The sequence below is a fragment of the Peromyscus californicus genome, unplaced genomic scaffold (genome assembly GCF_007827085.1).
Source record: "Peromyscus californicus insignis strain IS unplaced genomic scaffold, ASM782708v3 Scaffold_2__1_contigs__length_46816999, whole genome shotgun sequence".
Lineage (NCBI taxonomy): Eukaryota > Metazoa > Chordata > Mammalia > Rodentia > Cricetidae > Peromyscus > Peromyscus californicus.
The window spans coordinates 30,885,185-30,913,048 of NW_026294540.1; the positions used below are offsets into that span (position 1 = coordinate 30,885,185).

A 27,864-nucleotide genomic window follows, 5' to 3' on the forward strand; every position below is an offset into this window, starting at 1 on the left:
TGCAGGCTGTCCGTCCTTCCCCTCTTGCTACACTCTGTCAGGCATGTCCCTTGGGTGCAGTGTGATGACCTGGAATGAAAGCAGACTGGCAGCAAGGCCTGGGGCTACCCTTTGCTGCCTGTGTGGTCTTGGGTAGCTGCTGTCCACTGCAAGCCCATGTGTGTAAATAACACACTTGCCCTCATTAAACCATGACCATGTCATCTTAAGTGTTGATACCACCTGGCAAAGTTGGCATTAGGGGGTCCTGGACATAGAGAAGAGGCAGGTCCACAGAAAGTAGGGAACAGTGATCGAATAACCTAGTGGTTTATATATTGTAACCCCAGCAATTGCAAGGCCGATACAGGAGGATTGCTGAGAGTTCGCCTGCAATCTCAGTACTCAGGAAGTAGAGGCAGAAGATTAAGAGGTCAAGGTCATCCTTGACTACATACTGAGTTTGAGGCCAGCCTGAGCTACTTGAGACACTGTCTCTAAAATCCAACCGAAAAGGGGGACAGCAATGGGATTAAAGTCAGTCTTTGACGGGGGGGTGGGGCATCAGCAAACGTCAGCATCCTCATTTGTCTCCCCCTCCTCCTGACCCTCCCTCCAGATGTTTGCTATGAAGTCTTCCCTGGAAGACATGGATGCCCTGGAGCTGGACTTCCGGATGCGACTGGCAGAGGTCCAGCGGCGGTACAAAGAGAAACAGCGTGAGCTGGTCAAGCTCCAGCGACGCCGGGATTCGGGGTGAGTGTCTCCCCAGCTTGCACTCCATCCTGGACATCTGGTTGGTAGGTCGACTGTGGTAGTCATCAGGTGTGTGCGTGGACCCAAGCACCCCGCTCCGCGCCCCGCCCACCCCAGGTTCCCAGCCGAGCCTGTGAATTCTTTTTAAGGGACAGGCACGAGGATGCCCATAGAAGCCTGGCACGCAGAGGCCCTGGCAGGCCGCGGAAACGGACCCACACCCCGAGCGCCCTGTCGCCCCCCTGCAAGAGAGGGAAGAGCCACAGCGGTAGCGGAAAGTAAGGCTGGCCCCTCGGTGGATCGGGGACTGACTGGTACCCAGCTCGGAGGGGAGGAGCAGGGCCCCCCTCTAAGGCGCCCACTACTGGGCGCCAGGGGACCTGGTAGTGCCTGGTGCTCTGATCCCTGAACGGCAGCTCCCAGAGAGCCCGGAGTGCTGCTCAGACCAGGAGGGTGAGCGAAGAGAGTGGAAAGATGAAAGTGGAAAGATTGTCAGTGGCTTAACTCTAACCCAAACACTTGGCCCCGCCTTCCTGCCCCGCCCACTTCTTCCCCACCTGGGACTAATTCTTGCTTCTTTCCATGGCTCCTCCCTGCGGAAGTACCACTTCAGCTCCAGCCTTCTAGGACAGGCTGGATACATCCCTACCCTGCTGGGATCCCACAGGAGACCAGGGCTGCTCTCTGGGGACAAGGTCCTCTTGAGTGGCACTGCAGCCATTTCAGAGGGCCCCTCCTGAGGTGGTCTTGAATGCTGGCTGGGATGAGGGCTCTGTCTCTCCAGAGCCAGGCTTCTGTACAGATGGGCTCCAGCCTCCCCATGTACCTGTATGGGCCATATGAGGTCCGTTGAGGAAAGGGGTCCTGTAGCTTTCCGTGTTGGTACACAAGGGTGGGTGGATACTAGGTTGGCCAGTGCTTTGAAACAAAAAGGAGTCTGGAGGGCTCGGAGTGGCCACAGGCAAGGCAGTGGGATATTCATGGTCTTGTCATGAGAAAATGGCCTCCATCTTGCCACATCTTTAACCTTGGATGATCCTGACTGGGAAAAGAATAGAGATGAACATACAAGAACAGAGATGAACATATGTCTGTCACCAACCACAGGAGGCTAGAAGAGCGGCTGTGGAGAAATAGATCAAGTATCTGGGGCCACCAGCGATGTAGGCCTAGTGACCAGGAGGGTCACCATTATGCTAACCTTCTTGCTCTGAGTTCCAGCTCCACCACTCCTGTGACGCTGGCCCATTGTTAGCTCTCCTGAGCATCCTGTCTCTGTTTTCTCACCTGTTTAAAAAACAAACAAGCCAGCCGCACGAAGGCACTGGAGATACAGTGCACTGGGTAGAGTAATTGCCTAGCAGGCACCAAGCCCTGGGTTTTGCCCCTTCTGTTCTCCAGAAAAGGGAGTCCAGTGCAGGGTGCCCCCTTCACACCAGCATTTGATATAATCACCCCTCCCACCCTGGTAGATTTCCTTAGTATTTCCTGACCTTTACTCTTGGTGCAGTTTTGGTAGAGATATGTCTTAATAGTTCGTGTGTGTGTGTCTGTCTGTCTGTCTCTCTGTCTGAAACCGCATAAGAGAGAGGCTGGTGGAAGATGCCGACTTGAAGCCCCCCTCCCGCTTTGTACTCCATTCACTAGCATTCATCTGTCTTCCCACACTGGTCATTCTGGTGTCCATCACTGTTTCTTTCCACATCTAGAGCCCAACCCCTGAGGGCCACATGGGTGGATGACCCCCTGCCTTTGAGTGTGGCCTGCCTGAGGTGCTGACCCCCACGATGTGTTTGGCTTTCAGGCTAAACAGCAAATCCCTGCTAACTTCAGATGACTACGACCTGGGAGCTGGGATAAGGAAGAGGCACAAGGGGCCTGAGGAAGACCAAGATGCCCTCATCAGCATAGGGAAAGCCCGGGGCAGGAACCAGAGCTGGGATGATCACGAAACCTCATCTGACTTCATGAGTCAGGTCAGTAAATCAATCTTGCAAGACTCTGGGATGCAGTCCTCAACTTGGAGGTCTGGAGGTCATACCAGAGACAATGAACCTTCTCGATAGAGGACGGTTGGTCCCTACTGCTAGTTAACTTCCTCCCTGTGGGGAGAAAAGGAAGTCCCAGGGGAGATCAAGGACCTGGCAAAGTAACAGGAGGTGGAGGTAGGGCTAAACACTACATCAGTTTGTGTGCACTGAGACGCTGCTTAAGCCAGCGGGAGGTTAGATCGCAAGCGTGTAACCAAATCGCAGTTCCTCCGTTGTTTAGCAGTGTAATTGTTTAATGAGCACCTTGGCGTTGCACATGGCCTCGATGCTATTGTGAGTCAGTCTGAGTTCTCCGGGGGTAATTTCTCATTTCTACAGAGCCTTGAGACCGTGCACTTACGGACCCTGTTTCTGAATGGTAATGTGCCTCCTCATTAAGTCTTGTGGGAAGGAGGTGTTTTGATTGGTTTTTGTCATCAGAGGTAAAATGTCACATAAAGGGGCTGGATGGGGAAGATAGTCAGTTTGGAGCCGTGGAGATGCTCAGTGGGTAAAGCATTTCATGTTTAAGTGTGATGACTGGAGTTCAGATCCCTAAAACCCACGCACAGCTGGGTGGGCATGGTGGTTGATCTGTAATTCCTGTTCTTGGGAGGATCCCTGGGGCAAGCTGGCTGTTGAGACCAGCCAGAACAGCCAACTCTGGGTACAGTCCTAGCTTGAGTGAGAAATCCTGCCTCGGTATAAAAGGTAGAGAGTGAAGGAGGAAGATGCCGGCTGTCACCCTACACCTGTATTCAAATACATGTGTGCCTCTCTACATACAAACACACATACCATACACACATACATATGCAAAAAATAAGATTAAATTAAAAAGATATCAGGGCATGTGCAGAGAGTCCAGCCTGGTCTACACCACAAGTTCAGGCCAACCATGGCTTTATTGTGAGACCTTGTCTCAGGAAAAGAAAATCAGAATAAAATTTAACTCCTTTAATCCCAGTATTTGGGAGGTAGAGGCAGGAGGATCTCCGTGAGTTCGAGGCCAGCTTGGTCTACAAAGCAAGTTCCAAGACAGCCTGGACTCTGTTACACAGAGAAACCCTGTCTCAAAAAACCAAAAAGGGGGGGGGCATGAAAAGATTGCCAGTTTTTGTACACTAGGCTCTTCTTTCCTCAGGTGAGCGATTTTGTTAATTATCTTAGCAACGCTATTCCAAACCCTCCCCCACCTCCTGCAATGCTGATTAAAAATATATAGCTAGTACCCTGAAATGGCAGAGCGTTAATGCCTTTGAAACTGCACATTTCATTTCAACAAATGACTCCCATTGGCGATAGACAGGCAAGGAGAAATTTAATCTGTGAAATCTCTAATCATTCTCCCTGGTCTAGGCATTCAAGGCATACTCCAGCCGTTTTCTTGGCAGCTCTGACCCATTTAGTTGGACAGGCTGGTTTAGACTGAGAAGCAGCCTCCGGCAGCTGCCGTGGGAGGTTGAGATAGAAAGCAGATCTGCTCTGGGCTCAATTTCTAGTCTTGGCTCTCATCGCTTCATCCAGCTACCTTCTCCCGCCCATCTGTAGTCCTGCTTTCTCAAAGTTCTTCTATAGGCACTTCCAGACAGGGCTGTGGAAAGCCAGGATGGGAAAGCCGTTGCCAGCTATGATTGTTACCATGGTAACAGCTTTTATAAGTGATTACTAGACCAGGCATCATCTTAAAATATTTTTTTAAGTTTTACATGTTCGGGTATTTCGTTTGTGCGTATGTCTGTGCACCACATGCGTTCATCTCCTGGAACTAGAGTTACAAAATGCTTGTGAGCTACCTTGTGGGTGCTGGGAATCGAACCTGGGTCCTCTGGAAGAGCAGCCACTGCACCCTACCATGCAGTTATCTCTCCCAGGCTAGGAGTTTTTAATAAGTGCTTTATTTATTGCATTTATGTATTTTTAAATAGGTTTATTTCTGTTGTTTTTAAATGTGTATCTGTGTTTGGGTATGTGTGCACATTAGTGCAGGTAGATACCCACAGCATCCGGAAGACAGTATTATATCCCCTGGAGCTGGAGTTGCAGGGGATTTTGTGTTGGGAACTGAACTTGGGTCCTTTGCAAGAATATTACAGGATCTTAACCACTGAGCTGTCTCTCTAAGTCCTCACTTTTTATTTATTTGTGTATGTGCGCGTGCGCGTGCATGCTCATGCATGTTGGGGGCATGTATGTCAGGTACGTGTAGAGGTCAGAGTCTGTTTTCTCCAATCTGTAGGTTGTAGGGAATTGAATTCAGGTCATCAGACTTGGTGACAGGTACTTTACCCGCCGAGCCATCTCACTGGCCTGATTTAATGTTTTAAGGACCTTACACCCTGGTTATCTTCATAATAGACGCAGATAGCCCCATTTTAGATGGAAAGACTGAGGACTAGTTAAACAGTTTCGAGGAGGACATGGGATGAGAGTTAGCCCAGTCTCATAAGCATTGTGACCCAAAACTCATGATTCTCTTTGGCCATATGTCTTAATCTGTGACTCAACCTTCCTTCCCCAGCTAAAGATTAAGAAGAAAAAGATGGCGAGCGACCAGGAGCAGCTGGCCAGCAAGCTAGACCGAGCCCTCTCCCTCACAAAACAAGACAAGCTGAAGTCACCCTTCAAGTTTTCCGACAGTCCTGGGGGAAAATCGAAAACTAGTGGGGGCTGTGGCAGATTCTTGACTCCGTATGACAGCCTGCTGGGCAAGGACAGGAAAGCGCTGGCCAAAGGCCTCGGCTTGTCTCTGAAACCCACCAGAGAAGGTAAACACAAAAGGGCTGCCAAAGCCAGGAAGATGCAGGGGGGCTTCAAGGCCAGAGGCCAGCCCAAGTCTGTCCATTCTCCATTTGCCTCGGAAGTGAGCAGTCACTCCTATAGTAAGTATTGCCTTCAGCGCCACTGCATGGTCAGCGCTAATCTTACGTGCTCCGTAACCTTCCTTGCCCTCCTCTGAGGGACTTCAGGGTATCTCGAAGCATTGCACTATGCCTGAAGCCAGATGAGTGCCAGCAAATGGCAGATGTGGTGTTGGACAGGCACTTGTAATTGGTGGATGGAAGTGGATGCTAGTGGCCAACCTTCCATTGGCCATACAGTGGCCTGGAGAGTGACTTCTTTTTTTTTTTGGTTTTTCGAGACAGGGTTTCTCTGTGTAGCTTTGCGCCGTTCCTGGAACTCGCTTTGGAGACCAGGCTGGCCTTGAACTCACAAAGATCCACCTGCCTCTGCCTCCCGAGTGCTGGGATTAAAGGTGTGCGCCACCACCGCCCGGCTTCTTTTTAGTCCTAGAGGTGATGGGCTCCATTGCCTGCAGGAAGTTTGTCATTTATACCAGACAGAAGTGCAGCCATGGGTGGTGGTGTTAGTGGGTTATGGAGGGATTGGAAGATGAGTGTGGGCCTAAGTGGGAAGAGACAAACTGGGAAGAACCAGGTTCTGTTTGATCTGCTTGCCCATGACAGCTCACTACTATGTCTGGATGTTCTTTTCACTTTGAACACGTCTACTGCAATAGATAGCTGTGTGTGACTAAGGAGCCAAGGAAATGGAGCAGCCTGTGGGACTGAGGGACTGACTGAGCTTTTATTGCACTTAAGTAGAGACTGGAATCGTGGTTGGTGTGTCAGAGGAAGGCAGCTCTCCTTGGCCTCTTGTGGGTCTTGGCCCTCTACCTGTCAAGGGAATGGTACTCACTCTTTCTGTATGGATGAGTACCTGATGCCCAAGACAGGCAGGTACTAAGGATGCGGGTGCTTCGGCAGGCAGGAGGGGTTTCTCTATCTGGTCCCATGTCACAGAGCTTTGCTCTGACTGTCCTCAGGGTTTGCTTGTCTTCCGTCAAGTTCGCTGTGTCTTAGACTTTGCTAAGCTCTGGTTCCTAGGATATGTGTGTGGGTGATTTTAAGTGTCAACTGGAAAAAAAAAATGACACAATATGTCTTCTCCCCTTTTTTGCTGGTAGTGCTGGGAATTTGACCTAGGGTCTGATGTTTGCCAGCCCCAGTCCCCATCTCACTGTATCTCCATCTGGTGTCTCCCTCCGCTTCCCCTCTCAGTGCCTGGTCCCATTCCGTAGCTTTGCTGGTCTTTACAGTGTATCTGTGTATCCCGAGCTGACTTTGAGTTTTCAGTCTTCCCACCTCTACCACCTGAGTGCTGGGATTACAGACATGTGCCACCATGCTTGCTTAATGAGGTGGGGTTTTGTTTTGTTTAATCCTAGCGCTTGGGAGGCAGAGGCAGCCTGGTCAACAATAGCGAGTTCCAGGATAGCCAGAAGTACACAGAGAAATTCTATCTTGGAAAAAAATAAATAAAAATAATTTTTTTTAATTGTGTGCGTGTGTGTGTGTGCGCGCGCGCGCGCGCGCGCGCTCATGAGAGCATGTGTGTGTATCCTTGGAGGTCAGAAGAGGACATTGGATTCCCTAGATCTGGACTTATAGGCAGTTGTGAGCTGCCATATGGGTGCTGGGAACAGAACCTGGGTCCTTTGGAAGAGCAGAGAGTTCTCTTAACCACTGAGCCATCTCTCCAGCCCAGTGTTTTCCTCCCTCCTTCCCTCTTCCTTCCTCCCTTCCTCCCTCTCTCCCTCCCTCCCTCCCTGCCTCCCTCCCTCCCTCCCTCCCTCCCTCCCTCCCTTCCTCCCTTCCTTCCTTCCTTTCTCCTTTCCTCCCCCCTCCTTCCCTCCCTCCTTCCTTCCTTTGTTTGTTTTTGGAGACAGAGTTTCACTACGTGGCCTTGGTGGGCCTAGAATTCACAAGGTTGGCCTCGAACTCGCGGAGCTCTCTCTGCCTCCTGAGTTCTGGGATGAAGGCATATAGTTTAAACTTAGAGCATGTGTGAGCTTTGGAGTTCAGGCTCCCCAGTTATGGTCTTCCCCAGGTGTAAGTGGCCTTGAGTCTGCTCACGTGCAGGGAGGTGGACGCTGTGCCTGCCTCAGGGTTAAGTTGCTGCTTTGTGTGTATTTTTGTTTGTCTTTGACCTGTGGGTCCCCAGGACTGACACTGCAGTGTGTATGAGGCCTGCCCGTCCCCTCAGCCTTACACACGGGGAACGTGTTGGGTGGTATTGGCTGCAGTGCTCCTCACAGCCAAGTGGTCTCTGATTACTTAGGTCCCTGCTCATGAGCAGGCACAAGGAGAGAAGGACTGGGGAAGAGAGTGGTGGCCTCTTGCTTTTCCAGTTGGGGTTGGAGGACAGGAATGTCAGGTCATACCTGGTGTATCCCTATGGGAGGCTAAGTTGGTGAGTGTCACCTGTCGGCAGCTGTGGCCTTGGATCAAGTTCGAACACAGAGGGAATGATGGCTACTGCATAGCTTGACAACCTGAGTTCTGTCCTCAGAACCCACAGTGGAAGACAAGAACCAAGTCCTAAAGAGTGTTTCTCTCATCTCCGTATGTGTGTTGTGATACATGTGAGTGTGTATACACACACACACACACACACACACACACACACACACACACACTAAAACAGAAGAACATGAGAAGGTATTATGGTAAAAGACTGGTGGTTTGGTGAGATTTGACATCCTCCACCAGACTCAGTGGGCTGCCCTGAAGTTGGGGTCCTGGTTGTGGTGGAAAGTGTTTTAGGGACACGCTGTGCCCCTGCATGTTTCTCTTGGACTTGAAGATGTTAGGCGCTGCCAGGCTGTAGCTGTGTGTATTCATGTTCCTCTTGTTCCGCGTGGGTTATTAGAAGATCAAGGGATTACTTACTGTCTTGGCTGTGGGGCCCTTTCTTCTTGTCTTGCTCAACAGCCCAGCAACCGTGTATGGTGTATGTTTGGGTTGAAGTTGGAAGGGACCAAAGAGCCTCCTATGTCGGGCTCCTTCCCAACTCTGGCAACGCAACCATGTGTTAGGACCAGAGACTTAGAGAGAGCCATCGGCGGTAAGCTGGTCAGCTGGCTCTCTGATGGAAAAGAGAGTTGGGGGTGAGGGGAGCCCTGGCTGAGAGATCATTTCATTGTTGTGAATGCCCTCACCTACAGCCCATTTCAATCTGCTGTTGCTGTGAAGTTGAGCGAGAATCTGGGAAGAGATACATAGGATTGGTCCTGGTCAGCTGTGTCCTCCCCTTAGAAAAGCCCCTGGGCTGTGTGCCATGTGTAGGGTGGACAGGAACCACATGCCTCTGGCCAGTAGAAATTGAAGGGTCCTTCCTCAGAATTTTGCTCATGTGTCTTTGCCCCCAGCGCTCATACCCAGTGGCTGGAGAAGTAGATGTATCCAAGGTGGGTGATGGCCGCGGAGGAAAGGGCCTGGACTGCCTCTCAGTGGGCGATCCAAGCTGCTTGTGACAGATCAGAGAAGAGCTGGGGCTTCTTCTCACAATGCCCAGGCTGGTGGACAGTTGACGCTTGGTCCTAGCGCATTTCTGTTTTCAGAGCACTGACCAGAAAAAGAGACAACAGCCCCCCCCTCCTTGTGCTCCACAACTTACCTGTATTAAAAACATACTCCGAAGGGCTGAGAAGATGGCTCAGAGGGTAAAGTGCTTGTTGTGGAAGCATGAGAATCCAGTAGTTCCCAGGACCCACAGAAAAGACAGGTGTGATGGCGCATGCTTGTGATACCAGTGCTGGGCAGGCATAGACAAGGAGGACATCTGGGGCTCCCCATCAGCCAGCCTAGCCTACATGGCAAGTCCCAGGTCCCATTGAGAGACTTGTCTCAAAAAACAAGGTGGGGTCAGTGAGATGGGTAGAAGGCACTTGCTCCCAAGCCTGGCTACCTGAGTTCAATCCTTGGGACCCATAGGTGAAAGGAAAGAATTCACTCCCACACGCTGTCCTCTGTCTTTCTCATGTGTTCCTTGGCATACTCATGTCCCCACACACGGACACAAAAGGTATTAAAATATAACAATTTTTTTTAAAGTGACAAGAATTTGAGGATCCAAGGTCAAGGTTGACCTCTGGTTCCCGTACTCATGCGTACATGCACTCCACACTCACATACACAGACACAGACACAGACAGCACATACATACACACAAAATAAAATAAAAAAACCTACTTTGACCGCAGATACGGACTCAGACGAAGATGAAGACTTCTTGAAGAATGAGTGGTCTGCCCAAGGCCCCTCCAGCTCCAAACTGACCTCATCCCTCCTGTGTAGCATGGTGGCCAAGAACAGCAAGTCAGCCACAGGCCCCAAGCTGACCAAGAGGAGCCTGGCGGGGCCCGGGACTTTGAAACCCAAGGCGGCCGCCAGCAGGAAGCAGTCCTTCTGTTTGCTGCTCCGAGAGGCCGAGGCCCGCTCCTCCTTCAGCGACTCTTCCGAGGAGGACTCCTTTGATCAAGGTTACTAGCGCCAAACACAAAATAACCTTCCATGTTTTTAGAGCGAGAGTGAGTGGGAGAGAGCGAGCAAGTGAGCATGCGGGAGTGTGTGCACACAGCAGGGATGGCTGTAGCCGTCTAGGTTTTTGGCAGCGTAGTCTGCCCTATCCGCCTATATTTTTTTGTGTGTTCACTTTTTATTTTCGCTTAGACTTGTGATAACATCACTGGCCAACCCTTAGGGAGCTCTTACACGGACTCGTTTTTAGTCCCCCAGAATTTCTCACCCTCTTCCCTCTGCACCCCACCGGCCCTCCCCAAAGGGTCTCCCCTCCCCAATCCAAAAGCCTAACCTTGCCTTCCCAAGACCCCCAGGCCGGCCTGGGCTTTCTCTTGGCGTGAGCCTGGCGGAGGCTTGCCCAAGGAGCATTTTGTAAAAACGGACTTCTTGTGTGGGCGTGTGACTTGCTGTTTGTACCGCGGTTTTGGTAATGCCAAGCTTTATTAAACATGCCGAGTTCATTTTTAACTAAACTGTGTGCCTCGTTTCTCTTGCTGTGTCCTTAACTAGACGTCAGGTTGCCGTTTCCCTTCATTCATTGCTCCTCCCCCCTCCTCTCTCCCTCCTCCTCTCTCCCCGCTCCTCCTCCCCCACCGCTCCTCCTCCCCGCTCCTCCTCCCCACTCCAGAAGCCATAGACATGGGTGGACTGCTTTTCTGTTATTCAAATATCCCTGGTATCTTTGGCATCCATTCCATTTTTCAGGTGTACAGTCAAGTGTTGTTTCATCTATCTGTTTTTGTTTTTTTTTTTCCCCTTTTAAGCTGCTTGTCTGTGTTTTAATTTTCTGGAAGCTTCTGCTACTACCCACCAGTGGTTTAAAACAAAACAAAACAAAACAAAAAAAAGAACAACAATTAACTTACCAATACTTGTTTGCTAACACATTTCTGTTTTGAAGGGCATGTGGGCAGTACAGAGTCAAGGCCTTTTGGCCATCTCGTTGATTTTTGTTTTCTTCTTTTTTGTTTTCCTTGTTCAATTTGAAAGTGTTGGCTCGGTTTTCACATTGAGGGTCAAAAATGGTCTTCCGGGGGGCTGCTGACCCGAGGTCCGGCCTCAGCTCAGCCTAGGGGTCCACCACCAAAGAACATTCTGGCTCCCACTTTGGACATCAGAGTTGCAACCTGCAGTTAGAAATTTGAGAGCCCTCAGGCCCTTCAATCAGAAAATGTCCCTGCAAGGGAAGAAAGTGAGACTGTTCATCACCCCTGGCTAGGGTCTGTTTCAGGGTAAATTCCCTTTAGAGCTAGAACTTGAAAATCCCCAGACAGGTAGCAACATGTTACCCATTCCCCGAGCATGGCCCCAGATGTGGGGAGGAGGGTCACAGGAGGGTCAGCCCTGGGCAGGACTCTGGCCTACTTTCCAGTCTTCCTGGTTCCTGGGCAAGCTTTTCTCCTCCCACACCTGCCTTCCAAATTGGCAGAGATGCGTTTTGGGTTGATTGAGTGACGGTATGAAAGGAGCCTGGTGCCTTTTGGGCTGTTCCTGTAATATCTGAGCCAAGACAACCTGGGCTACAAGGCAGGTCACTGGCTCCTGTCACAGGCCTCCTCACCCTGGTCTTCTGCGGATGAGACTGGTTGGCCTCTATTCCCTCCCCATGACTTGGGGTGGGTACCTTTGCCCTTTCCCTACATGCCTTTAAAGTCAGGATTCCAGCCCCAAAGTTTTTGAGCCCCTCCACAGACCAGAAGCAGGCATCCCCAGGCCTCCTAGACAGTGAGTGCCAAGGGACCATAACCCAGACAGAATTTGGAGGGATGAGGGCCAGGGTTTGGCTCCCCAGCTTGCCCCTACCATTCAAAGCAAAACCAGCTGGTGAGGTCTCAGAAAGGGATATTTGGGTAATAGGGCCTTCCTGCCCCTTTGGTACTAAAACACTTAATTGGCGTGGCTTTTCTAGTATGTCTGCTTTCTCCTCCCAGCAGCTTGACCATCCCTCCAACCCTTGACCCCTACCCATGATGCTTTGAGTGTCTGTTTCGGTCTCTCGCATTTGCTCTCACGCTGCACTTGGACGCAAAGCGAAGGCTTGGGAGTAGGGCAGACGGCGTAGCGGGTTACTGAGTTTGAGTCCGAGCCTGGCTCGTTGCTCCGTAGGTAGGCAAAAAACATTTTCCTTTTCTATTCTCTGTTTACTCCCCCTCCTCGGGGTCTGCCCCCACCGGGTCTGGCAGCTGCACATCACTTTGGCCTTTATCAGGTTTTGGGAAGTCAAGAACCCAACCCCTTGCCCTGAGCCAGGATTTAAAAAAAATACATATATTGATATTAAAGTTTTGTGTTTTTTCCCCCCCTTCATTCCCTTGAGAGTCTTTGTTGGGACTTTTCTCCCCCTCTACCCTTGGCAAGCTCTGTGGATCCAGGTATAGACAATTCCAGAAATTCTTGATACTCCTTCCCTCTTCACGGTCTCTCAGCTCTCCTTGTCCTCATAGATGCTGGGCCAGTCAGACTAGACACTGCATGAGTCTTGACAAGCACCCAGTTGTGAGGACCACAGGAGACCTCAGGAGAATCCGGTTTCCCTCTTGGGAAAACACCCATTCTGGGCTTCTACCTTCTGGAATGTTCTGCAGCATCAGAGTGCTGAGACCAACCTGCTCCTGGCTTTCTGGGATCTGACTATGGATCTCAGAAACCCAGAGCAGGGACTCAGACTCGCCTCCCTGCTGGTGGTGCCTACTGCCCGAGAATCCTGGGAAAAATGTTCTGGACTTCCAGTCTCCACAGCTGAGCAGCCAGGACAGAGGGGGAGTTTTTAGAAAGGGGAAGTTCCCAGTCCCCATCCCAGCCAGCCACCCTCCCCATCCCCTGCCCACCCTACCCAAATTGGCCAACTCCAGGGAGGCCTGATGTGGGGTTACCCAGGCGCTGCCGAAAAAGTCTGCCTACACTTAGCCTGCTTTGCCGCTGTGGCCCACTGGGGCGGAGACAGAACCATGTGACGTCGCAATGTGATTGATCGCAAGTGCGCACTGCCTGCCTGCCCCTGCCTGCCCTGCTGGCATCCCCAGGCTGCTTCATCCATCACTCTGGGAACACCTCCCACCTCTCACCCTCTTAACCAACTTGCTCTCTCTCTCTCTCCCTCCCTCTCTCTGCTTCCCTCTCTCCAGCCCCTATGCAGACCCTCCTTAGCTATTCCCACCTCCCCTCCCAACCTGGCTGGCCCGGCAGAAGCTAAGGTTCCCTGCCCTAGACAGGCGGCTCAGGCCTCCACCCTCTGGCACTGCTGGCGCCAGCTGCAGCCACTAGTTGATCTAACAAAGCTGTGATGTGGACTTTAGCAGGAAAAGCAGTGTTTGACCACTATGTCCAGCCCTCACATCTGGGATGAGTGTATCTAGCCATTGCCGCCCAGCCCTGCTTGGGCCCCAGTTCACAAGCCCTGGAGGCATTTCACACCTGGTGCCACCTGCTCCTTGGTGCCATTTCTCTTGGAAGGTCCTAAGCCAGTCTGTACCTTAGGGTGTCCTCACTCTAGTGGAGAAGTTGGTTGCTTGTGCAGAGTAGTGCTGACGGTTAGGTTGTTTTCTGTCAGCCCCATTGCCCAGCCTAGCAGGGGATGCCAGCCCCTGAGCCAGCGGAGCCCGTTTCTGGGGTGAAGTTGTCCTCTTACCCAGCAAAGATCTGGACTGGACATCTTTAGCCTGAACTGCTGCCTGAGGGCTTGGCCTTGTGGGGGGTGGGGTGGGGGGCTTACATCCCTACTTCTGAGTGGACTGGTCTGCCCACCCCCAGGGTAGTCTGAGCCCAGATCCATAGCTGACACTGTTTCTTGTTTTTTCTTTTTGAAACTGGGTCTTACTGTGTAGCCCAGGCTGGCCTTGAACTGTGAGTTCCTCCTGCCTCAGCGTCAGTGTTTGGACCACAGGCATGTGCTACCATAACAGGCCATGCCACATGGGATCCTTTGTGGACCCTCCTAACCAGGCTGATGGGCTGGAGGGTCACCTCAGGCTCAGAGAGGCTCCTTAGCATGGGGGTGCTAGATTCTAGCTCTGTTTTGGTATTAAACTACCAGGGCCCCCTAGTCTCCAGGAAGGAGAGATCAAATTCTGCTTTCTGCTAACAGCTCCCCGCCTCCCACCTCTGCCTGGCCAAAATGCTATAGGCCCCTTGTCTAGCTCCTCCAGCCTGAGCCCAGCCCTCCCTTCTCTTCTCCCCTCCTCTGCCTCTCTTCTTTCCTATTTCCTTCCTCAGCCTCCATGTCTATGTCGGGGCGTGTGTGTGCGTGTGTGGACCGTGACGAGCGCTGTCTCCTGTCTTTGTCCATCTGTGTCTGTCCCCCGCCTACAGCACAGGTGCATGTCGGTGCTGCCCTCCCAGAAGCCCATCCTGACACCCAGAGCCACCCGTCCCCCTTCCCCAGGCTGCCCAGGCTGCCCCTGTGTGGCCTTGGGCCGTGGGTGGGACTGTGGGCTGGTTCTGGACCCTCCCTCCCCCAGAGGCCCTTGGTGAGGACAGAGACTGGAGCCAGGGTGGGTGGTGGGAGGAGGTGGGGGCAGCATGCACCCAGGTCAGGACCTTGATTTGTTCCTTGTTTTCTGCATGCCAGATGACAGCTCAGAAGAGGATGAGGAGGAAGAGCTGGAGGAGGAGGAAGAAGAGGAAGAGGAAGCCGTTGGTAGCTATAGGCTGGGTGCCGGGGAACAGGCCCTGTCGCCGGGCCTGGAGGAGAGTGGGCTGGGCCTGCTGGCTCGCTTTGCGGCCAGCGCCCTCCCCAGCCCTGTGGTGGGACCACCTCTGTCTGTGGTGCAGCTGGAAGCCGAGCAGAAGGCCCGCAAGAAGGAGGAACGGCAGAACTTGATGGGTGAGTGCCATTGGCTGTGAGGTGGGTACTGCAGGCCCATCACAAAGATAAGGAGACTGAGGCTCAGTGGTGGGTGAGAGGGCTGGGTGGCGCTTGTGTCACCTGACTCAGCCCGTACCTGAACAGAGTAGGGCTGGTTGATCCTCTTGGGCTGTTACCTTCTAGGAGGGGTGCCCAGGGTCACATAAGAACAGCTTTCTTCACCCTCATGATGTCATTAAAGAAACTGGTATTGCCAGGCGGTGGTGGTGCACGCCTTTAAACCCAGCACTCGGGAGGCAGAGGCAGGAGGATCTCTGTGAGTTCGAGGGCAGCCTGGTCTACAGAGTGAGTTCCAGGACATGCTCCAAAGCTACACAGAGAAACTCTGACTTGAAAAACCAAAAAAAAAAAAAAAAAAAAAAAAAAAGTAGAAGCTGGTATCTAGAGGGTCTCCGGGAGCTCAGGGAAGGCCATGACCCAGGCTTGGGGACAGGAGCCACTCTAGGGAGCAATCTCTAGGGAGAGAAAGAGTGATGGGTACAGAAGGAGGAGAAGGGGAGACATTTTGTGTCCAGGTCACTGGAGAAGCTCTGAGTCCAGCGAGGCAAAGGGGTGGCCTCGATGGCCTGGAGCTAGCAGCTGAAGGAGTCAGGGTTGGCAGGCTGCCTTAGTGGACTGAGGGCATGACATTAATTGGGGCAGGAGGCTCAGGCTGACCCTGTCATCATATCCTGAATCCTCTGTCCCTGATGAGTCCCAGGTGTCCTTTGCTGCGGCTGGTGATATGTCGCTCAGTGGATAGAGTGCTTGCTTGGCCTGCATGGAACCCTGCATTCTATCTATCTCCGGCATCGATAAACCAGATACAGCGGTGCGTGCCCGTAATCCCAGCACCTAGGAGGCAGGAGGATGATCAGGAGTTCAACATAGCAACTTGGAGGCCAGCCTAGGATATATGGGTCCCTGTCTCAAGTGGGGGCCGAGGAGCAGGCAGGAGGCCTTTCAGTTGTACTTTTGTTGATTTTGCCTGTGTGTGTCTGGGTGCATGCATGCCGCAGCAGACAATGCTGAGGTCAGCGGTTCCGGGAATTGAACTCGGGTCGTCAGGCTTGGTGGCAGGCACCTTTTTCTATTGAGCCATCTTGTTTGGCCCCCTGTTGTTTGTTCATGCTTTTCAACCCCTTCTCCATTTTCCTGGCATGTAGTTTGCTCAGGTCTTGCCTTGGAGTATGCATCCTTCTGGAAGTTGTACCAAAGCATCTTGAGCCTGAATCTTCCTTTCCTTCGGCTTGAGGCCTTAGGGCATTTTAATAGAAAATGAATGGAGGTCGTCTGGTGCTTGGTGTGTCATCCTCTGAACCAGACACAGTGTGGGTCACCTCTCCTCCCATTCGTTTTGTGGTATCCCCTACATCCAGATTTCTCCAGCGGCAGCTTCGAGCTTCAAAAGGAAACCTTCCCGTGGGCATTCTCTAGATGCCCCCAGTCACGTGTGATTCTGAGCAGCCATTGAAGATAGCAGATGTTTTAACCTCTTAGAGTGTCTGTTGGGTCACATCACCACTGGCAAATACTAACAAAGGTTTCCCTCGGGGTAGTTTGCTTCTTAATGTCTTTTAGAGACACAAGTGTCTCAATACCTACTCAATCGTATCCAGCTTGCAGTATCACACATATAGCCTGTTACTAGATCACTAGACTGCGTCTTACCATGGAAGCCAACATGAATGCTGAACAAGACTCCTGTAAGAACAGCAAGCACTCTTGACGGCTGAACACTCTCTCCAGCCGCTATTATATGGATGTGGGTCTTTTGCCCGCGTGTAGGTTTGTGCACCCTTAGGGCAGGACAGAGCATCAATTCTTTGGAGATAGATGGAGTTCCAGATGGTTGTGAACCACCATGTGGATGGTGGGGGTTGAACCCAGGTCCTCTGGAAAAGCAGCAGGTGTTCTCAACCACCGAGCCATCTCTCCAGTCACGCCCCCGCTTTGAATGTAGGTTCTGTAGTAATTTATTTCTTTTATTGCTGATACACTCCTTGATCAGTCTGGATAGAACTTGACTGCTGCATTAATCCCTTCCCCCTTCTTTCATTCTTTTTTATATTTATTTTGTATGTATGTGTGTTTGGACTTCCTATGGTGCTTGTGCGAAGATCAGAAGACAGCCAGGCTTCGGGAGTTGGTTCTCTCCACAGTTTGGGTTCCAGGGGTTGGGGATTCAGGTCATCAGGCCTGACATCAAGCTTCCTTACTTGCTGAGCCACAGCACCAGCCTGGGTTCATTGATTTCTGTTCTTTGCTTCCTGTTCTTGGGGCGTGTCAATCATTGGCAGCCACTTCCTGTTTTGCAGGGTAGACACTTGTGGTTGATTGGAGACCTTACTCTTTTCCAGTAGAAACATTGTTCAAAGATATAAGACTTCTCTGAAGACACAGCTTCAGATGCATCTCACGCATTTTGATGCTTTTGGTATTCTCGTTATTTAGGAATCATTCTAAGTTTCTCTTGCGATTTCTCCTTTGATCCATGATGACTCAGAAAGTTATTTATTCTCAGACAGTAGTTGCTTGGCCATCTTGTGGATCTCTGCTTGTATTCTGTTCTAGTTGGAAAGCACGTTGAATCATTTCAATGAAAAGAAAATCTGAAGCTCTCGTGCTTCCTAGGAAGTAAACACGAAATATGTACTGATAGCCTATTAACTATTAGTCATGCCAGTGTGATTCAGTGTAGTTCAGATTTACTCTTTCCATCATTTTGCTAGAGATAGGCACTAAGATCTGCAGCTGTAATTTGCAGACTTCGCTATTGCTTCTTTTAATTCTACCAAGTTTTGCTTTACGTGTTTGTAGCTCTGTTGTTGAGTGCATACATGTTTTTGATTATTTTGTTACCCTCTTGATCGTCATTGTTACGAAGTGTTTCTTTCTCCCCCCAGAGAATATGACTTGTTCTAAAATCCATTTTTATCTGCTATTACATCCTTGTGTTCTTTCTTTTTAATTTTTAAAGATGTATTATGGTGTAAGTGATGTGTACATATGGACATGTATGTCACAGTGAGTGTGATGGAGAGAACCAACTCCTGAAAGTTGTCTTCTGATCTCAATACACAGCTGTGCACATACCAGCTTCCCTCTTTTCAAACAGACAAGCAAATAAATCCTTTAGTTCTAATCAACTATTTCTTTGAATTTACCTGTTTCTGACGTGTAGAAATGAGACCCTGTAATACATAGCCTTGTGTGTTTGGCCTCTTTCATTCACTACAGTGGTTTTGAAGTTCATCTGTGTGGTAACAGTTGCTAGGACTTCATTGTTTTATATGTCACATGGTATATTTCTGTACCACATTTACTCAGGAGTTGATGCATATTTCAGTTGTTTCCATTTTTAGGCTTTTTTTTGGGGGGGGAGGGTGTTTCGAGACAGAGTTTTTCTGTGTAGCTTTGCACCTTTCCTGGGTCTCGCTCTGTAGACCAGGCTGGCCTTGAACTCACAAAGATCCACCTGCCTCTGCCTCCCGAGTGCTGGAATTAACGGCGTGCGCCACCACTGCCCAGCTCATTTTTAGGCTTTTATAGCAAGTGCTGCTTTAGATGTCTGTGTGCAGGTGTTTGTGTGTGCGTGCGCAGGTGGTTTTGTGTGTGTGTGTGTGTGTGTGTGTAAATATTTTTAATTCTTCTATACTTGAATTGCTGAGTGATTTGGGGAATTAATAAACCTTTTCCTTTTTGTTTTTAAGTATTTATTTTTTTAACTGTGTGTGTGTGTGTGTGTGTGTGTGTGTGTGTGAGAGAGAGAGAGAGAGAGAGAGAGAGAGAGAGAGAGAGAGAGAGAGAGAGAGAGAGAGAGAGAGAGAGAACGCACAGAGTGAGAGGGGAGAGAGAATGTGCACACGAGTGCAGGTGCACACCGAGGCCAGGAGCTGGAGTTAAAAATGGTTATAGTGAACCTCCCATATGGATGCTTGGAACTGAACTTGGGTCCTCTGTAAGAGTGGTACATGCTCGTAACCTCTGAGTCATCTTTCTAGCCCTGTTTATTTCTTTTTAATTATGATTGTGTGTGTGCACGCGCATGTATGTGCATGCATGTGTGTACCACTACATGTGTGTGGAGGTCAGAGGACAACTTCATAGGTTCAGTTTTCTCCTTCCACCTTTACATGGGTCCTGGGGATCAAGCTAAGTTGACTAAGCTTGTGTAACAAGGATCTTGACCCTCTGAGCTAGCTTATTGGCTGGCCTGATGACACTCCTGTTGCTGTGATACACTATTCTGATAAAAGACAATTTAGGGGGAAGAAGGAGTTTGTTGTAGCTCACGGTTCCAGTTTGCAGCTCCTCAAAGCAGGACAGTCAAGGTGGCAGGAATGTCACATAGCTGATTACATTTCAACCACAGTTAAGAGCAGGAAGAAAATGACTGCATGAGCTCTGGTGCTCAGCTTACTTACGTCTTCCTAGGGAATGGTGCCACCCACAGTGGGCTGGATCTTCCTACCTCGGTTAACATAATGAAGACTGATACCCTACAGACATGCCCACAGGCCAACCTGATCTAGACAATCCCTCCTTGAGACTCTTCCTAGGTGATTGGATCGCAGCTGAATTGACCTATAAGGACTTGTCTTAATCAGAGCCATTCAGCTCTAGGTCTCTTTAGCAAATTTCTTATTTCCAATACTGCAGTTTCCAGTTAATTTGTTTCTTCAATGGTCTCATTTCTTTTCTCTCTCTCTCTCTCTCTCTCTCTCTCTCTCTCTCTCTCTCTCTCTCTCTCTTTTTTTTTTTGGGAGGGTCTTATTTCTTTAGTGAAATTTCCATGCGTTGAAAACTGATTTGGGGGCTGGGGGTTTGGCTCAGTTGGTAGACTGTTTAGCATGCACAGAACTCTGTTTCACCCACACATAAGCTAAGTGTGATGGTGCACATTACTCTAGAGCTCAGAAGTTCAAGGTCATCCTGACACAGTGAGTTTGAGGCTGACACAGTGAGTTTGAGGCTAACATAGGCTACCTGAGACAGAGGTGGGAGTGGGGGTGGGGATATGAATTGTGGTTTTTTTTTTTTTTTTTTCTCTCATTCTGTAGCCCAGGTTAGACTGAAATTTGAGGTATTCCTCTCTTCCTCTCTCAGCCTTGTGGATGCTCAGGTTGCAGGCATAAGTCACCATGCCTAGCTACTGAGACATCATCAAAGAGCTCATTTGTCAGCCCCAGTGTTGGCTTCTTAGGGTCAAGTTCTTTATGTCTCCTTTGTCAAGGAAGTGTGGGTTTGTGTGCCGAGCATTATGGAGAAGTTGGTCAGAGTGAGAACATCTTTATTTTTCTGAAGTGAATATTTCTCTTCTTTCAGCAGATGGAGACTTGCCAGGGCTTGTTCGGTGTCTCTAGTCTTTGTTCAAGTTGCGTGTGTGTGTGTGTGTGTGTGTGTGTGTGTGTGTGTGTGTGTGTGTGTGTGCGTGCGTGTGTGTGCGAGAGCACACATGCATGTGGTGTGTGGCGGCTGCAGGATAACCTCCAGTACTGTTCCTCAGGTGCTGCTCACCTTTTCTGAGACAGCACCTCTTACTGGCTGCAACTTCCTAAGTAGGCCAGAGTCCCTGCCTCTGCACCCCCAGCTCTTGGGTTACAAGTACCTGCCACACCTGGCTTTTTTACGTAGGCTCTGGGAATTGAACCCAGGTCCTTAAGCTTGCAAGCCCTAACCATCTCCCTGGCCTCCAGGTCAGTTTTTTCTGTCATTTGAGCTGCGTTGGGTCTGTTCTGTGGGTGGTTGACTGTAGGGCTCATAGTCTGAGGGGTGGCTCGACAGAGTTTGATATGGCCTCTCTCCTACTCTTTAGGTTTCTCTTTCCTGATTTCTGAGATCAGGATTCATTTCTTTTTCACACACACCCCATACTTCCACCTTGCTCCAAATTCCTGATTAGGGGGTGCAAGGTGGAGATCTGACTTCTGTAGCTGCATGCTCTTCTTCCAAGAGCACTTTCTCCAATGTCCTAGTGTTTCCACAAGGGACTGCATATATTGAGGATGACCTTGAACTTCCAGTCCTCCTGCCTCTGCCTCACAGGTGCTGATTACAGGCCTGCACCACCAGGCAGGTTTTATGCTCTGCTGGGGATGGAACCCAGGGCTTCCTACATGCTAGGTTAACAACTCTTCTGGGTTTTTTTTTTTTTTGAGACAGTTTCTCTGTGTAGCCCTGGCTGTCCTGGAACTCACTCTGTAGACCAGGCTGGCCTCGAACTCAGAGATCTGCCTGGCTCTGCCTCCTGTGTGAGTGCTGAGATCAAAGGCGTGCGCCACCACTACCCAGCTAAAGGCTAGCAACTCTCTTACTACTGTGCCACACTCCAAAGCCCTCAAAGCTCCACAAGCCTGAGTTCTATGGCCTGAACCCTCCTCATGTGCAGGAATGCCCCCCTCCCTCCACCGCCAGCTCCTTCCCTGCATATTTCATCAGGGAGAAGCTTATTAACAAGTTAATTAACAAGCTCTTTAAACTTCGAAGGGACTTCTCACAAGCTCCCCCTCTCCCCCCATCCCTGCCACTGTAGCTTCCTCTGAGAGGGCTATGCCTCCCATGGGGATCCCTGTGAATAAACTGCCTGGGAGTTAGTAGGGCTGGGATTGGGCCCTCAGCTCCTTTGCTGGCCTTCTAGAGGACTGTCAACCCAACAAGCTATCTGGTCTGTGTGATGATAGACATCCCTTTTAGCCTTTGTTTCAAAGAGACATGCCACTGACTGAGCCCCCTGAATGTTGCCCCTGGGTGCTGGCTCTGTGCTTAATTTGAGGTTTGGGAACAGGAGAGAGACCCCAAGAAAACTCAACAAAGAGACCTCAAGAGAGCTATTTTTAGACCAGGGCAGGCTAGGATAGGCTACAATGTGGATGGAGAGGCCAGAAGTACAGGGAAGGATTGTTATGCTCTCAGAGGGACTGTGAACAGAGACAATGGGGGATCAGGTGGGTCATAGCATGCTTGTGTTTCCCAAGTCAAGGTTGTTGTGCCCTGGGCTGAGGGAACAGAGTCTGAGAGATCCAGGGCATGGCATAAGGGTCCCCGTTGTGTAGGGAAATGTTAAGTCACCTGAGGATGAGGGGAGGGACCTGAGGAGCCTCCCAGCAAAGAGTGGGCCTGGGTGACTAAAGACCCCAAGAGCAGGAAGGGAATCTGTCCAGGAGGCGGGAAGATGGGCCTCAGGCTTGGGGCTACCCCGACTCCACGCCCACCCCCACCCCCACCCCGCCTCCCTGTGCAGCCCTCACACCAACCTGGTTCCTGGTTTCTGCGTTTTCTGAGAGGCTGTGTAGAGAGGTACATGTGGGCCTACGGCCTACATATTTTAGCAGTGCTCTTGGAGTAAGGGGTGGGGAGCAGCCATGGAGTAGGGGATAGGGGACTTGGGCAAGCCCTTGTCTTTCTCTCTGGTATCAGGAGAGTGTGCTGCTGGGTGGGATGGGTCTGTGGATTTCTTCACTTGCAGACCCAAGTGAACGGGAAGGCCCATGGAGACCCTACCCACCAGCCCCTAACTCCTCCTTTCCACATCTAGGCGCAGAGTTCGAGTACACAGACTCAGAGAGTGAAGTCAAGGTTCCCAAGCAGTCACCTGCTGGGCTGCTGAGGCCCAAGAAAGGGGTTGGGGAGCCAGGCCAGTCTATGGCTGCCCCTGTACCTGGTACCCGGGCTTCCGGTCCCACCAGCCCAGACAAAACCAAGCTGGCCTCAGAGAAGGGACGCAGAGCCCGGAAGATACGTGGCCCCAAGGAACCTGGCTTCGAGGCTGGGCCAGAGGCCAGTGATGATGACCTGTGGACGAGACGCAGGAGCGAGCGTATCTTCTTACATGATGCCACAGCCGCAGTCCAGGCACCCAGCAACACAGCACCAGCACCCAAGCCCAGCCGCTGTGGCAAGGGTGGTGCCCCAAGCCCACGCAAGGACACTGGCCGAGCCAAGGACAGGAAGGACCCCAGGAAGGTAAAGGCTCAGCACAGGTCCCCCGGTGTCCATCCTGTGGCTTTGATGTTAGCAGTATGCCTTTGGAAGGTCCCACCATGTTTGATGGTCAAAAGGAACCTTGTTTTCTTCTCCTGTCCCTGACAAAGGGCCTTAGTCTGTTACCCATCATCTAAGAATAATAATTAAAAATGTAAATAAATATCTGGGACCTGTATTAACTATAACAAAATAGCCAACACAAACAATTTATAAGGAACAGGTTTCTGAGTTTGCTGACTCTTATATGTAACCCCAGCACTTGGATTATTTGATTGGTGTGTGTGTGTGTGTGTGTGTGTGTGTGTTTGGGTGGGTCTGTGTATGTGAGGCCGAAGGACAACTTGGTATAGTTGATTCTCTCTGTTGACTCATGTGTGGGTCCTGATGCTCCGAACACAGGCCACCAGGGTTGCATGAAAAGCTCGTTTATCTACGGAGCCACCTCTCAGCTCTGGATTAGATTTTTAGACGGGATCTCGTGTACCCCAGGCTGACCTTGAACTTCTAATCCTTCTGCCACTGACACATGCTTGTTGTCTCAAGGCTTAAAGCAAGGTTTCAGTGTGCTGGCTCCCTAAGCCGTGGCGTTCAACTCCAAGCCTTCGGCAGAGGCTTATAATGGCAGCACGTGTGGGTGTCACCTGTGACAGTTTGTGGGACACTTAGGTTATTTCCAGTTCTTTATTTGGAAAGACATTGGTCAGTTCCCATCCCACCTGCAGGGCAGAGTGTCTAGATCTCTATATTGAGATAGCCAGGAGGAGGTTCTTCACTGCAGAGCCCTGGAAAGTCTCACACACATCTACAGGTGGCTGGGCAGCAGCTAAGCCGTTTTAAATGCCCTTCCAGGAATATGGCTGCTAGAACTCATTGGTAAGGTTTTTATTATTGCTCTTGTTGGATTTTGATAGCATTTGAGTGAGTACTTAAATAAAGCTGGTCCCTGGATGCTATGAGACAGCCCCCTGCAAAGCAGAGCCTCTGTAGATACCAGAGGTCCTCAGAGGAGACATTTTCTAATAGGACTTTTGTGAATCTGGGTTGAACAAAACAAAATAGAGAGTGCTTGCCTGTAGGTGGTATGTGTATTGCTCCACAGTTTTTAAAAAGGCTAAAAGCTGGAGGCATGGCTTAGCTGTGAAGTGCTTACTTAGGATTCCTCAGTAAGACACAGTAGGCGTGGCTCAGTGGTAGAGCACCTACCTAGAATCCCCCAGTGAGGGGCTGGGGTGTGGCTCAGTGGTAGAGCACCTGTCTAGAATCTCCCAGTGAGGGGCTGGGGTGTGGCTCAGTGGTAGAGCACCTGTCTAGAATCTCCCAGTGAGGGGCTGGGGTGTGGCTCAGTGGTAGAGCACCTGTCTAGAATCTCCCAGTGAGGGGCTGGGGTGTGGCTCAGTGGTAGAGCCCCTGCCTAGAATCCCCCAGTGAGGGGCTGGGGCGTGGTTCGGTGGTAGAGCACCTGCCTAGAATCCCCCAGTGAGGGGCTGGGGCATGGCTCAGTGGGAGAGCACCTGCCTAGAATCCCCCAGTGAGGGGCTGGGGTGTGGCTCAGTGGTAGAGCACCTGCCTAGAATCCCCCAGTGAGGGGCTGGGGTGTGGCTCAGTGGTAGAGCACCTGCCTAGAATCCCCCAGTGAGGGGCTGGGGTGTGGCTCAGTGGGAGAGTACCTGCCTAGAATCCCCCAGTGAGGGGCTAGAGGCATGGCTTAGCAGTAAAGCTCTCTCCTAACATGCCCAAGGCTCTGGGCTTATGAAACATCCCCAGTAAGGAAAACAAAAAGCTCATATGTAAATATTTCTGCATGGTTACCTGGTTGTGTGTGCTTCTGGAAAGTTCTGTAATGATATTCAGGCTGCCGATAGTGTTGTTGCATAAACTCTCACATTTTAGCACTTTTTTTTGTTTGTCTGTTGGTACAATAAAATATACAGTAATGATAGAAATTCATTAAGAGGGCTGGTGAAATGGCTGGATGTGTAAAGGCAATTAAAGCCTGACCATTGACAACCTGAGTTCAGTCCCTGGAGCCTACACTGTGTAAGGAGAGAAGTGACTCTGGCAGACTTGGCACAAACACGCTCTTACTCACATACACTCTGGGTCAAAACTCCCAGAGTCTGACGTCTCTGTTTATTTCTCTTACACGTTTAAGCACAGATTTCCATGTGACAGTTATTACAACAAGGCTTCTGGAGTGGCTACATCTCAACTCCCTTTCAAAGGAGCAAAGCATCTGTGGCCTTAAGAATGAGTCCTATTGGCTGATGAACAGAGCTCAGGGCCAGGGCCTAAGAGAAGGGTTTGTAAATAAGCATAGGGATGGACTCTGTTGATGGAGGATGCAAAGACCTGGGACCTCTTTCATAAGGAAGGCTTCTTTTCACTGAGAGACTAAGCTCAGGATAAGGACTTAAATAATGCCCCAGCATATTGGGGCATTTTGCTCTGTAGAATAGCAAAAGACCACCAGGTTGTTAGACAACATCCACGCCAGCCTTCCGGGTGAAAAGGCATCATTTCATATTCTTTCTTTGAAGAAAAAAGGCCTGGACTTTGTAATGCGTTCTGGGAGCTGTGTCTCCTCCGCCCACCTCCTCGTCTGAGCAGCCTGGGCCCTCTGTGCCTTCTGACATCTCTACCTTTTGTTTTCTTCTCTAGAGGAAGAAAGGGAAAGAGGCTGGGTCAGCAGCCACGCTGCCACCAGCCCGTGTTTCCACCCTGCCTGACTCCAGGGCGCCTCACACAGGGCCCCTGGCGACCGCCAAACGGAGCAAGGCCAAGGCCAAAGGGAAGGAGGTGAAGAAGGAGGTAAATTGAGGCTGGATTGGGGCTCAGTTCCAGGTGTGGGCATGCAATGCTCCTAGTTCACTGTCATTGTCGCGCCGCCCCCCCCCCCCCCCATGCTGTGGCGTGGTTGTGCCAGCTCGGTTCTCAGCCACGCCTCCTATCGAATCGGGAACCCAGGGACACCCGAACTACTGTCCTGAGACCTGTCCCTCAGCGGTGCTCCCCTTGGGAGTCCTGAGGCTTTTCTCTGTTGACAGAGGGCCATGGTGTGCCTGGCTGTGCCGTCGCCATAGCCCTGTTTTCCCTCAACTTCATTATACATAGCTAGAGCTCAGTTTCTCTAAGGCGGAGGCCAAGGTGTCTGCTGTGATCACATGAGGAGAGGTTACTGAGCACTGAGTACCAGGTACTGTGCTGAGTACACAAGGCTTGGGCCACAGTGCTCATATTCATTACCTCTGCAAATTAACCATGGCCCTGGATGTCCAAGGAATGTTCCCAGAATGATGGGATGACCCATGCCTTGTGCAGAGCTATCAGTGTGCCCGTTCTCTCCCAGAACCGAGGAAAAGGGGGTGCTGTGAGTAAACTGATGGAGTGTATGGCGGCAGAGGAGGACTTTGAACCCAATCAGGACTCAAGTTTCTCTGAGGATGAGCACTTGCCCCGAGGTGGGGCTGCAGAGCGACCTTTGACCCCAGGTGAGTGCTCTAAGAGTCTGTGGGGGTGGGGGGGGGGGCGCTACCTAAAGTGTTTAGGTCTCAGCCCAAGGTAAAGCCCCAAAGCCTGGGCAGCTCAGCCAGCCTGTGGTGTGGATGGAGAGGGATGGGGTAGGCCAATAACATGTTGACCTTGGAGCTGGCAAGGAGACACAAGCAGTGTCTCAGTAAGGGGCTCAGTGTATGTCTTACTGTAAACCTAATTGTGCAGGAGGCAGGGAGACAAGCAGGAAGCTGCTGGCAGAGAGCTTCAGCTACCTTTGGAGCAACAGTGGGGATGAGGACAGGGGTGGGGTGGGGAGCGGGACACAACGATGACAGAGACAACTTAGAGCATGATGAACATTAGGTGGGAGAATGGACGGAATGTGGGGGGTGGGTCATATGTGCAGATGCATAAGGATGGAGGCAGGAAGAGGTGAGGGCTGATGTTTGGGGTCCACAGAGGAGCTGTGTGTACAATGGGTCCCAGAAGTGTGAGCGACCACACACTTGAGTTTGGCTACAGTTTAGAGGTGCTTTAAGGATGCTCTGAGGAGGTTACTTGGATCCTGTGGTCTGTTCTAGGAGGAGGAATGATGGATGTGAACTGTGGGGAGCAGGTTGGAAGAAGAGTTAGGCTGCCCCTGTCTGGGTGTCTTAGTCATTCTGGTGATGGAGCAGCCATCTCCATCCTCACATACGTGTCTAGGGGGCAGGGCTGCCCTCAGCGGGCATGCTGAGGGCATGCGATGGGGTGTGAGGGTACATAGCACCCTGCCGGGATGGTCATGCATGGCACAGTACAAGGATAAGAATGGTGCAGCCAGGGCCCAAGGGGATGACTGAGGACCAGGGGGTCCCCGTCTCTGCGGAGCTGGCATTCTGTTCTCTGCTGGCCAACTTACAGAGTTTGCTGTTTCCTCTGCCCATGAGCATGGAGGTAGAAGCCCATGGGGCGGAGAAGTGGGTTTTTCTTCCAGTGCCAGACTCCAGAGCTGCCTGATTTTATTTATTTGTTTGTTTGGTTTGTTCATTTATTTATATTTGAGCTTCACACATCCTCAGACATTGCTTCCAGGGGTGTCCCTTATTCTTGGATTCTAAGTAGGCTGTGTGCGGTGGGTGGAGCCATGCCTCCAGCTCCTCACTGGGGGATTCTAGGCAGGTGCTCTACCACTGAGCCACACCCCAGCCCCTCACTGGAGGATTCTAAGCGGGTGCTCTATCACTGAGCTCTGCCCTCAGCCTTCTTTGTAACTTTTCAAGGTGGAATTTCACTAAGTTGCCCCAGCTAGCCCCAAGCTTACTGTATAGCTCAGGCTGGCCACCACCACCAGCCCCAGTTGGGTTCTTTTTCATGTTTACCACTGACAGTGACCAGGTCTAAGGGTCTTATGGAGAAGAGAAAGGGAGGGCCT

The 27,864-nt window shown here is 50.9% G+C and overlaps 1 protein-coding gene across 10 annotated transcripts in view; it reads left to right on the top strand.

Annotated features, from left to right (window-relative positions):
- Tnrc18 (trinucleotide repeat containing 18) overlaps positions 1 to 27,864 on the top strand; it is a 112,400-nt gene that overhangs the window by 69,680 nt on the left and 14,856 nt on the right. For 6 of the 10 annotated variants that reach the window (XM_052754164.1, XM_052754165.1, XM_052754166.1 and 3 more), the window contains 9 exons: positions 599 to 735; positions 885 to 1,013; positions 2,540 to 2,711; positions 5,287 to 5,647; positions 9,811 to 10,089; positions 14,697 to 14,951; positions 22,510 to 22,937; positions 25,617 to 25,766; positions 26,305 to 26,446. In XM_052754164.1, coding sequence (XP_052610124.1) covers positions 599 to 735; positions 885 to 1,013; positions 2,540 to 2,711; positions 5,287 to 5,647; positions 9,811 to 10,089; positions 14,697 to 14,951; positions 22,510 to 22,937; positions 25,617 to 25,766; positions 26,305 to 26,446 — 2,053 coding nt within the window. Of the gene's footprint in view, positions 1 to 598; positions 736 to 884; positions 1,014 to 2,539; positions 2,712 to 5,286; positions 5,648 to 9,810; positions 10,098 to 14,696; positions 14,952 to 22,509; positions 22,938 to 25,616; positions 25,767 to 26,304; positions 26,447 to 27,864 lie in introns of those variants that run through there. The other 4 variants (XM_052754169.1, XM_052754171.1, XM_052754168.1 and 1 more) reach the window with 3 other exon arrangements.